Here is a 12,728-nt window from a genome sequence, read left to right on the forward strand (position 1 = left end):
CGGAAAAAGACAAAAGACAAAAAAAAAAAAAAAAAAAAAAGACATATTAAGTTACCAAATTTCCTCTAATCTAATGATATTAATTATAAGATTCACCATTATTTTATTAACTAGTAAGAAAGAACAATGCTAATTAAACTCTGACATACTATCTATACAAGTAATACCTCGATTTCAGAGAAGTTAAAATGTAAAAAACTGTATACCTGAGAACTGATAAAACACAGTGCACTAAAGAGAAACAACTTTTTAGTTTCCTAAAATTTAGCTGCTACAATTAAAAAACAAAACAAAAACTACCAGATGTCAGCATCCATATACATCCATATATACAATGTCTGGTGTCAGACATTACTTTTACTAATCTAGTACCAAAAATACTTTTAATTTACCCTAAGCAAAATTCTGACCAATAAACCAATGGTCAATGAACAAACATATGGAGCTATAAATAGATGTTGCTTCTATCATTAAGTACAGCACTGTAATCATCTGAATAGAATCACAGCACATTAGAGTTTTAGAGCTAAAAGGGCTGTTCGAGATTATTTCATTTAAAACATGTGGAAAATAAGAGAGAGAGAATGTAAACAGCTAGTTAAAATGTCACACTGCTGGGCCGGCCTGGTGGCGCACTGGATAGTGCGCCACTTGGGAAGCGCGGCGGCGCTCCCGTCCGAGGGTTCGGATCCCACGTACAGACCGGCTCCCGCTCACTGGCTGAGCGAGGCGCGGGAGCAACACCGAGGGTTGCAATCCCTATGCTGTCATATAGCATCAAAGGACAATGCTTTAGACGAGGCTTGCGATCCCGTCGCCGGTCCCCGGTCCGGTACGGGGGCAACACTGAGGGTTGCGATCCGTTGCCGGACACGGAAAAAAGACAAAAAAAATAAATAAATAAAATAAAATAAAATAAAATGTCACACTGCTAATTATTGGCAGAGCCTAAATTTGAGTCAAGGTTTACTAATTCCCAGTCCAGAGCATTTTAAATTTTTGAATATTAATCAATTTCTTGCTTTAACAAAACACATATGCCTTAGAAATCTGTTTTATAAGAAAAACTGTATTTGATATTACAACTTAGGCCCAACAAATTCTGCTACTGTCAGTCACTAGATGCTTACTGATTATTTATTATGTCTAGACACTATGCTGTCCTGAGAGCTTTCAGAGATCTTTCCTACTTAGTACCTTTGATTTGAGATTTTTGATTTGGAGAACAGGAGCTTGCTTTGATAGCTACTACATTTCTTTGATTATAAGGGGCACATTCTTTCTTAACACCTCTGAAAACTTATAAATGAAGGCATCTTACAATCTCTGTAATACACAGTTGACAGTCAAGACACAGTTGTCTGTCTATATATTCTTGGGTATTTCTGGTGGCATGACTGCAATTCCCTGATGCTTCAGTCAACAAATACTTGAGTACTACTTAAGAAAGAAATATAACTCCTCCAGGTTATTATCTAAAAATCTTCTGTTGGGACCTCACGGTAAAGTCAAGAAAATGCTATATCAATGAGTGTTACTGACTTGGAAGAAAATCCCAGAGACAGTCATGGAAAAATGCTGTAATTCAGAGATTCTCAAACTTTTTGGTCTCAGAATCCCTTTACATGCTTACTCCAAGAACTTTTGTGTATGCAGCTATTGATACTTGTTATTTAGGAAACTAAAACTGAAAAAATTTTTAAATATTTATTTATTTTTTGTTTAGAAATAGCCATAAGAAACCCATCAGATGTAAACATATTTTAATAAAAAATAACTACTTTAAAAACAAACAAAAATTCAAGGCCAAGGGTTCAGAACCTGTATCGGCCAGCTGCCAAACAAAAACAAAAAAGAAAACAAAAACAAAAAATCAACAAAAACTGAGAAGAATGGCATGATTTTACATTTTTTTTTTGTAAATCTCTTTAATATAAGAAGGCAGCTGTATTCTTGTATCTACTTTTGTATTCAGTCTTTCCATATATCACAAATCCTGTAGCCTCCAGAAAACACCACTGTACACTAGTGAAAGAATGAGAGTGATAAAGGTAAATAATGTCCTAGTATTACTACGAAAATAGTTTTAACTTTGGGAGCTCTCTAAATGACTCTTGGAAGAGCTTCAGAGGTCCCCAGATTATACTTTGAAAACCACTGCTATAACATCATACTTTTGATGACACACTGTGTGTAGAAACAGGAACACCAATGACTCTAAATCAAAAAGTGATTCAAAAGAGTTCGATTCTAAATGTGAAAAACTTTTAAGAATACTTTAATCAACTTATTTTGCTTAAAATGTCCTTATTATGTATACACGAGTGTCATATAATAAAAAAAAAAAAATCTATGCCTAAATAAGTCTAAAAGAGGTTTCAATAGATATAAACTAAAAATTCTAAGTGATAAGAAAACCATGTGTCATAGTTTTATCAACAATGCTGTTCTTTATTTGTTGTATATAAAATAATAATATGTTTTATAATTGATGAGATTCAAGTAAATGTCATGAGTAAGGGAGGAATCAAAACTGCACCATATCCCCCTTGCAGGGAGAGCTTTGAATGCTACTGGGATTTTAAACAAGTAATGATCAGACTAAAATTCTAGCTATAATGCAACTAAAATATTTAAGAAAAATGTTTTAAGGGGCGGAATGATTTTATTAAATGGAATACTGAAATATCTTTGATTTATTCTTATAGTAAAAAATTCTGTTCTTATAAGGTAAGTAATAATATTTTGATTTGAAAAGTTGACATTCTTTATCCTTCAATCTTTAAGTTGGGATTTATTGTAGGCTTAAAATATTATATCATAAACTTTAAGTATAGAGCAGGTATATTTCAGGTTTTTCTACAATGGAAATCATACCTCACCATTAATCATTTGTAACATCTTATGAACATAAAAAGAAACAAAAATAAAGAATAACTATTTATTAAATATATATACTCATCATTCTAACTCACTTACCTGTACTGTTTTTGAGGAATGACCTGCATGATTTAAAGTGGTTCTATCAGCATCTGGATCGGACTCTGTCTGCCTCAGGGAAGTACGTTTTTTCTTTGCAAGGTCTGCATCTCTATTGTACGAATATCCAAGTTTAGAAGTAGGAGATGAACCTGTTTTTTTGACAGGTGATTCAGGATCTGATCTGCATTCTAAGGGTCTGGAATTCTCCAATTTTTCTTGCTCCAAGTTACTCCTGATATCTAAAGTCTGAAGCTTTTGCTCATCTAACTCCTCACAAATAAAGGGTGGAGACACATCCTTCTTTTTGTCACTAACATATAAGTCACTTAATTCTAAAGCTTCAGCTTTCAAAAGTCTCTTCTTCCCTAACAAAATCTGTGCTTGTGTTGAATCTGTACTGGAACATAATCCAGGGTCATCGGATCCTGATGTCCTTCCAGAGCTCTGCTGGGACTTTTGGGGTTCTGTGTCACTTTTAGTCCTGCGACAGTAAGGGGAGGCTGTACTTGGACTAAGGTGATCATCAGGCGTCTGATGCTCACTTTCTGACTCTCCAACCCCACTATCATTTACAAATACAGAGTCATCCTGTGATACGAAGTCTACTGCTCCACTGGTAGGCTCTTGTAGTTCAGGCTCCCGCTTGAGATCACTAAGCTCTGCATAGAATTTTTCTTGATCAACAGAACTGTTTGTATCAGTTTCATAGTTCCCAACTTTATATGTGCTTTTACTGCTGTTTTCCTCTATCTGAACGACATTTAGTTCTTGGCCACTGAAATGTGCCCTTATTTGATAGAGATAAGTCATAACAGTCAGTTTGTCAGGAATCGCTAATAAAACCATATCAGAAGGTTCCAATAATCGGGAAATTCCTATGCTGGCGAATCCATCGTATGCCTTCAAAGGAAGGAAAAACAACAGATACATTGAATAGTTTAGACAATCTATACATTTTAAAAACAGCAAAATTTTAATGGGTTTGTTGTTGTTGTTGGAGGGTACATAACGTTACTGACACTATGCCAAATGAAAAGAACAAAGTTCCAAAAGTCAGAAATGTGTAAAAGCGTGGTAGAGGCAAGAGAAAAAAAGTTTACTAAGTTAACAACTGAAGTATTCTTTTCCAATAAAGAAAACACACAAAAGTGAGAGTTAAAACAAACAATCAAAAAATCTGAGAATGGATTTTTAAGATAAGGAACTAAGATATAAAGAAATATTAGACTAACCCATCTCAAACTTTATCATTCCTGTCAACCTCTCCTTTCCATGGTCATGTAATTGCAATGATTTGTGAAGAAAAAGTTCAGCTAGATAAGTCAAAAGAACTATTACATTACCTCACATAAAATACAAATAAATGCTATGTAAGCCTGGAAACAGAAACATTTTTTAAATGCCCATTAAGACTGACTTTCATAAAGAGAAAAGTGACTTCGTTTTCACTTCATCCATTTCAGAGAGAATAAAATGTTTTGAGTGCTACAGCCTAGTTGAGAATGTAAGGCTGCATTGTGTTATTTTTGTTAGCCTTTAAATGACTGTGGCACATCAGGTTTTTCTAGTTTTGAAGAATCAAAGCTGTTTCTCAATTTACAATTAATTATTACTATCCTGGACTAACCCTTGAAAACAGCATTGTGTTGCTTCGAAGCATTAAAAGTATGGCTAAAGGTTTAGATATATTCTCAGAGAAACTAAAGACCCTCTAGATATAGTCTTGCTTTGGGATGTAAAATGTCTATTCTTTGTAACAACCTAGATTTAGGATCATAATTTAAAGTTTTTCTTAAGAGAAATGTTAGGAAATTATATAACAATTCAGAAGGAATCAGTCTTTTGCATTTACGTGTTAAAGTACATTTCTACATTTGAATTTAATCCTCACCTTGTATTTTTCCTGTAGTTTAATAAATGTTGTGGAATAAATAAGAAAGAAAATGAAAAATAAATTGTGATATTAAAACCTTTCAATTTTCACAGCACTATGCTTCATAATATAGGTGCCTCAAAATATTTACTAGAGAGAATGGCTCAGTTGGTGCGCATGTATAGGCTTGTTTATTTTATACGTTTTAGGAAAATTAAAGTCATTTTCCTCCTTGTGTCTTGACAGCTTGATTGACAAACATCAATTGCAGACCATGAGGAAAAGCACCACAGGCAGTATTCTAAACATTTCCCAAATTATCTAAAACACTGACATATTGGTTAAGATCAGATGTCACAGGTAAATACCTTTTTTATTCAGCACTTTTTACAGACCTAGGAAAATGATTAGCTTCCTAGTGGGGAAACTCTTGCTGGTGTTTTGCTTCATGTAGCAATTCATTTAGTGCACACTAATTGCACCAAAAAACATTTAAAAACAAACCAGGTTTCTTGTAAGCTAGGTCAAGAGTTTATAAAAGAATTTTCCCATAGGTAAACATCTTCTGCTATGGTCAGTTACCTACTGTGTTTTTAGCTCTTTGTGTGTGAAGAAAAAAGAGGTCTTCCAAGGAAAATTGTCTTATTCATTCCTAAATGTTATTTAATCGGTAAGGAGGAGTCATGTTATGTTCTGCATCTTCATGGAACTTAAGACACAGGCATTGTTTCTTATGCTACTTTAAATCCAATCAATGGCACATGGGGTTATCAAGAAGAACTGTGTGAAGCCTGAAATAATCTGCAGGTAGCAACTGAGATACTCAATGTAGATATCAGGCAAGAAGATGCAAACAATAAAAAGGGAAGACTATGTAACAACAATTTTTTATTGAATAGTGCAGTGAATAGAATCATCAAAGTTAAAAGCCTTTCCAAAAGCTATGATTATCTGCCCTGGAAAATCTAATTGAGAAAAAACTTTAATGGTATATTCTTCTGTATGTAGTAATAAGTAAATCCAAGGTATGCTCACCATCGTTAAATTCCTGAAAAAATAATGTAAAGAAGTGTGACTTAAGTCTTAATGAGATTCCCCAGAAGAGTATTCTTTAAAAATATCTAGCTAGGTAAAATCAACAATGTTTCCTTTTCAAAGTTTTGACAGATGAAAGCTCGACTTTATAAAAGCAATACTGGTTTATTTTACAGTGCTTATACGTATATTTAAATTAGCTTAGCATTTTATTCAAATACAAGTAAAGAACTGTCATATTTAAACATATAATTTAATTACTGAAAAAGGCATTTCACTTTAATAGACATGGATTTTCCAAGACAATACAAGAAATAATTCATGAGAACGACTTTGTAGCATGCCCACCAGAAAGGTGATTTTTATAAAGAAAATTATAATGATTTTTAAAGATTACCCTTTTTGGTGGCATATTTCAATTAATAGCTTTGCAGATTTATATGTATTACTCCAGGGCCAGCATCATGCCCTTTCAGAGAAACAAAAATTTTTTGATACAAAGTTTTGATTTTAGAGAGCAATAGAAGAAAAAAACTGTTTTGATTTGAATTCTTTTTAACTGAACTATCAAGGTTCCAAGACTTTTTATCACTGGTGATTTTAATTACCTAATTTAAAGTCTATTAAAAACTTTAGACCAGAGGTTATTATCCACTTTGTGCCATGGACTCTTTTGGCAATTGACCCCTTCTCAGAATAATGTTTTATGTGTACAAAATACATAGGATTACAAAAGAAGCCAATTATACTGAAAAATATAACTATGACAGTATTAGAAAAACCAAATTTAGAAAATGGTTATATATGTGTGTTGGGAAAATAAAGGAAAATGGTCAGGGCCCCTCAGATGTTCAGAATCTTGCCGAGCATTTGATGTAAATATGCACGTGTGCCTAGGTGTTCCTTGGCTATTGACTAATGTAATCGTGCATGTGCACCCAGGTGTCCTTGGTTATGGACTTAAGTATAAAGGATGAATGGCTCTGATCCACGGGGCACCCCGCCTCCGGTATGCCCCTGGGGGGCCATGAGGAGGCCACTACTGCTGCTGGAGGCTGTTGCTGCCAGTGCCCCAGGGATGCCCCGAGAGGCCACCGCCACTGCTGCTTCTGCTGCTGAGGACTGAGCTTGTGTTGTCTGCCAATGGCTGCAGGATCTTTCCCAATTACTTAGCGTGGACCTGTATGTGAGGGGTCTATGACCCAGCCTGGCATGTGAGGCGTCTGGTGACCTAGTCTGTACAATGTGTTTGAAGGATCTGATCCCTAGCCCTGACAATACAATGGAAACTTAGTATAACTAAAATAATGAAATGTTTGGCTTTAGTTATGAATTGCTTTAACAATACAACTAGTGTAGCTATTGCTGTAACCTTACAACTGGCGTAGTCATGTAGCAATATAATGTGCTTTTATGAAAAATTAATGTAATTTTGAAGAAATGAATAGTCTAAATAACAATTGTAGTGTGATGTGAAAATATCGGTGATTTCTAAAGGTGACAAGGTCTCAGGCATAACTAATACCAGCTTGTTGCCTAAGTTCCTAATTGAAGGAAATTCTATATTTCAGTTAAAGAATTGTAAAAAAAAAAAAAAAATTCCCTCAATCATAGTCAAAGACCCCCAGAATTCACAGATCACAGGTTAAGAACACCTGTTCTATGACAACACATTTCATTAATTTTCCAGTTGAAGAATTCAATTCAGTGCAAAAGAACATTGAATACCACCTACTGTGTACTGAATTAGGTGCTTCTCTCCTTAAAATAGAAAATCATAATACATGTATTATGCACTGGGGTAACCAGGTAAGTCAGCCTGCAGCAACAGGCAACTAGCCCAGGGGGCTCCAGCAACTCAGCCCTATGCAGCTGCCCTAAAGGCTGAAATGATCGATATTCTCCCCACACCAGTTGGGAAGCTCTGATCTCAGAATATTAATTAATCATGTGGAAAAATATATATAATTTACCAGAAAATCAAAAAATAAAAACAAAAAACAATGTTTATATCTTTTTGCTCCTAAGAATTTAGGCACTCTTTCTTGCTTACCCATTAAGCTCCTGCTCTCATCCTCTTCCAAAATACTTTTCTAAACTTATATAATAGTTATGGCACACAGTTTTGAGTGTACTTTTTAAAAGCTAAATTTTAGAATAAGAGCAATATGCTTTAACAAATATTTAACAGTTAACAAAGGTAATATACATATTATAATCTAATGCCAGCCTGACACTTGTGATATTTAAAGTCCATGACGAACCACAGTAAACCATGCACCCTATTTGAATTGCAGGAGGCAGACTACCTTCTGTCAGCTGCAGTTATGACCCCACCATACAACCTCACTTTACACAAATTAATAATAACCTGCAGAGAAGCTAAAATTGAAAGTATGTATTTTTTCCTTGGCAATTCTTACCTTTTTGTTGTTCTCTTTAATATCTTGAGGATTCAGAGACTTGTAGTCACTGAGGGAGAAAATGGCACAGTGGGTTCATACAGTATTTAATAAAAACAGCTGTTTTTAAAACAAATTGAATCTAAAAATTTGTCATTTAATAATACTGAAGAGTAACTAGCAATTTCACAGCAATTCAATCAACAAAACTAATAGTGTGGAAAATTAAGGAAATACATACATACATACATACATATATACATACATACATACATACATACATACATAGAGTGATTACATGTTTCATTGCCTGAAGCTTTCCATCTAAAAGAGAAGTTATGGCAGGGGACCAGAGACTAGCCTTGACAACCAAATTCACCATGAGGTAATCCCTCTTTTCACTGTACAAAGAGCTACGGGCTTATTTGTCTCATCTCATTTTAACACTAACACATTTTTCATAATAATTTGAAATCAGTTCTTTGTATAAGATTAAGGAGAAAAATCATTTTTTAAAAAAGAAAAAAGATTTTTTTTTGGTACAGAGAAGGAAGAACTTTTCTTTCTCGCATACACTTCTCTCAAAAAGAGAGAGGTATGAGTAATAAAAAAAAGTCAGGTATTTTAGGACGTGCTAAGAAATTATTTTAGGTTCTTTTAAAAAATGTCTGTTATTTACAAAGTATTTATAGGGAATGGAAAATGTTCTACTTACATTAAATCTGGTCTAAAATGGTGTAATATTGCACAAAAAGATAAACCATTTCTCCATGATGTAGTAAAATTGGTGATTTTTACTCCCCGGTAGTTTTTCGTAACTTCTTTGCACCATACAAGCAATGACTGACTAGCATTTGGCTTTCGCCCCAACACAGGACTTGGTATAGGACTTGGCTAGAAAAAAAGTAAAGAGGAAAACATTAAAAGAATTTAATGGAAGATGAAAATTAACATTAATTGACCTAACTAGATCATTTGAACCCTTTGATGTCACTTTAGGTCTTTCAAAACTGTCAGTTCATGACAACTGTACCTCCAAAAGGGAGACATGAATCTTAAGTTATCTTCAGTTATAGCCCAGGGCATTTGCCTGACAAGGATATAGATACGCAAGATTTTTAACTTTTAAGTTAAGAATAGGCCAAGAGCTTTACTGATGGAAACATCATGTTAAAGTATTTAAATACTTAAGACTGAATATCTGTGTAACTCTCACACCCTAAAAAATTTTCCCCAAATGCAATCATATGCAAATATGCTTCCTTTTGGTCTAAATTAAAAATAAAGCATTTTGAAGTCTAACTGTAGTACAAATTACTCGCAGTGGTAAACTTACTTAATAGTAACTTTTAAAAATACAGTGAATCATATATGCATTTTAAATAAATAGTTCAATGATAATCATATTCAAACATCCTTCTTATATAAATTTAATGATGGCAAAACAGTTTTAGAGTTATTAGCAACACTCAGATGTTGGCAGCAACCGCACACAACAGTATGTATTTTGGATATGCTCAAAATGTCTTCTAATCACTGGGAGCAACTTTTGAATGTTAGGTTAGTTAGCTGTGTGGGTGTTTTAAATCTTAAGCATACACTTTTCCCATTGTTCATATACTTAAAATAACAATGATAACAAAACTAAAACCATTATTATTCTTAAAACCATGTTATTTTCTTTTACTGAATAACAACTACATTTTGTGATGGTAAATTCAGAGGCTGATACAATTGAAAACTGTAAAGAAAACTACTATATGTTTTTGTACTTTAAATCTTGCTATTAATTAAAAGTGCTGGCTATGGTAATAAAACTTAGACATAAAATAGAGACACTTTATAATAAGGTGAAAGGAGAACATCTAATATCATTTAAGTTTAACAAGAAAACCATTCTTACCACACTGCTTACTTAAGAAAGAACGATGATGCCCCCACTTGACAAAAGCATGTTAGTGCTAAATAATTACAATCATCCACCCCACATAATTATGATTTATGCATTTATTGCTTCTGTAAGAAGACAACTAAGAAACATCAAGGGTATAATTTCTAATTTTTTATTAACTGTCAGATAAATTATTAAATGAACAACCATGAATCTAGCAAAGTGCTGTTCTTGAAATGATCACCTCTACAAAAATCAATGCTAAAAAATTCACAGGTCATAAAAATCAACAAATTTGGATAAATTCTACTTAATATGAAGAAGTAGGTAAAAATGGAATTCCCAATATAATAAGTTTAACTTAGAATAAATAATAGCTCTTTTAACTATCAATCTAACATATGTAAAAACGAAGTATAAATAAATATCTTTTCACTTAATGGTCCACTGTGACTTTCAAATCTCTCTAGTCACTTAACCTGGGAGTTGAGTGGAAAGTAGTCTATGGATGAGTTAAGGGATAGCTGAACTAGGCACAAACACATTTTTTCTTAGATTTCCCACTATGTCAAATATTGACTTTATTAAAATGTTTTTCTATATTAAACTATATTATTAAGGCATTGATTCATTCCAAGCATGCGTAACATGTACATGGGCCAGACAATCTTCAACTATCATTACATTGATTCACTCCAATCATCACTATATTAAACTATATTATTAAGGCATTGATTCATTCCAAGCATGGGTAACATGTACATGGGCCAGACAATCTTCAACTATCATTACATTGATTCACTCCAATCATCAGTACCATGTACACAGGTAATGCATAAATGTCATCATTACCACTAAGTTACAATCTAGAATGGCCTTTTATATATAAGAATAAAAGAAAACATATCATGTCATTATGATTATGAATAGACTCCTGTTTCTAAGAAGGCTCAATATGAAAAGGCTAGGAAGAACTAAACCAAAATTTAGATTGGTCTTAATACAAAAGCCTTGCATTAAGGGATGCTTGCTGCACTTCTGACAAAAAGAAGTTTTATGCAATTAAAGAAACCATGATGAAATTACAAGCCTTATAAATGGTTGTGTTGGTTTCCAGAAAAAGAAAATTAAAGTAGAGCCATTTTAAATGAATCACCCACTATAGAACTAGTGACTTTTCATGTAATATTTTGCAAAGGATCATAAAGGAATTAGCAATTAAATCATTTAGAAACCTTCAATATGTAACTGGATGAAATAGTTTGTGTCTTGTTATAGCCAGCTCCTGATTTTATAGTAGATGTGGCAGGTTGTTTGACTTCATGTTTCAGTTTCCTCATCTGTAAAATGGGGATTATAATGGTACCTATCTCTTAATGGTGCAGTAACAAGATCTGCCTCCCTCTCCTCCCACCCATTACCTCTCTGATCTTATCTGCCTTGATCACTGTGAACCATATTGATTTCTTTATTGTTTTTTCGATACCCCAGACAGGTTTCCACCTTAGGGCCTTTGCACAGATTGTTCCATTTGCCTGGTGCTCTCCACTTAGATATCTGCATGGTTAACTCCAATGTAACTCCTAACCACCCTACTAATAATGCAACCCATATCCATCACCCAACCCCCACCTGCCACTCCTAACTCCTCTTACCTTGCTCTATTTTTTCCATTGTACTTATCATCTTCTTACGATCCATACACTTTATTATACTTATTAGTTATTATCTGTCTTCCCTCACTAAATAAAAGGTCCACGAGAGCAGAGATTTTGTTTTATTTTTTATTAACCTATCCCAAGGGCCTAGAACAGTTCCTGGTACATAGTAGGCATTCAGTAAATACTGTTAAATGAATAAATGCATGTGAAATTTGCACAGTGTATGGCAAATAGTACCATTCAGTAAACGTTAAGTACAATTATTATTACTACCACCAATGCATTATCAGCACTGAATTCCTAATTGCACAGGCCATGAATTTCTTCAAGATAGTGAAAAGATTTGTTTGTTTTGGTTTGGTTTTGGGTTTTTTTTTTGCAAATAGAGCTTGAACTAGAAAATAATCTTGATACTTGATATTCTATGTGCAACATAGGGCACTTTCAATGCTTGGCAATGTATCTATATCCATGGGTTTTGTGAAAAAAGCTCTGAATGACTCTGTGCTTTATTGCTTTCCAGAGGAAGGAAGTCACCAAAATCTGTCTATAAAGGGTAGAACCGAACTTTCAAATATAGTTAATTTTAATGCATGATTTTTGCTAACATAGCAGATTACACGTTAAAGATAATAAGGCCACATAGTTTTTCTTTCTAACAATAGCAAATAGCATCTCTTCCAGAAAACCTACTCAGTCTCCTGTGTTTTAATAATAGCGGTGAGAAATTTCAATTCCATTTTTTTGGCTCTATCCCTGCAGCTATAGTTTCTCTTCTCCTGTCTCCCCTTCTTCCCCTGATACAGCCACATATTCCTCTAGGTATTGCTCTAAATAGTTTTGTCTCTCCACACTAGCTGATTCACTCCCAGGATTCCAACTAT

General features: G+C 33.8%; 1 protein-coding gene across 1 annotated transcript in view; it reads right to left on the reverse strand.

Moving 5' to 3' along the window:
* Nucleotides 1–12,728, reverse strand: part of EHBP1 (EH domain binding protein 1) — a 291,263-nt gene that overhangs the window by 96,692 nt on the left and 181,843 nt on the right. Inside the window, exons 8-10 of the mRNA XM_008573309.1 lie at nt 9,008–9,186; nt 8,314–8,362; nt 2,980–3,882 (exon numbers count right to left, since the gene is read on the reverse strand). Of these exons, the coding sequence (XP_008571531.1) occupies nt 2,980–3,882; nt 8,314–8,362; nt 9,008–9,186 (1,131 nt within the window). The remainder of the gene's footprint in view (nt 1–2,979; nt 3,883–8,313; nt 8,363–9,007; nt 9,187–12,728) is intronic.

This window comes from Galeopterus variegatus, unplaced genomic scaffold (genome assembly GCF_000696425.1).
Source record: "Galeopterus variegatus unplaced genomic scaffold, G_variegatus-3.0.2 Scaffold901, whole genome shotgun sequence".
Lineage (NCBI taxonomy): Eukaryota > Metazoa > Chordata > Mammalia > Dermoptera > Cynocephalidae > Galeopterus > Galeopterus variegatus.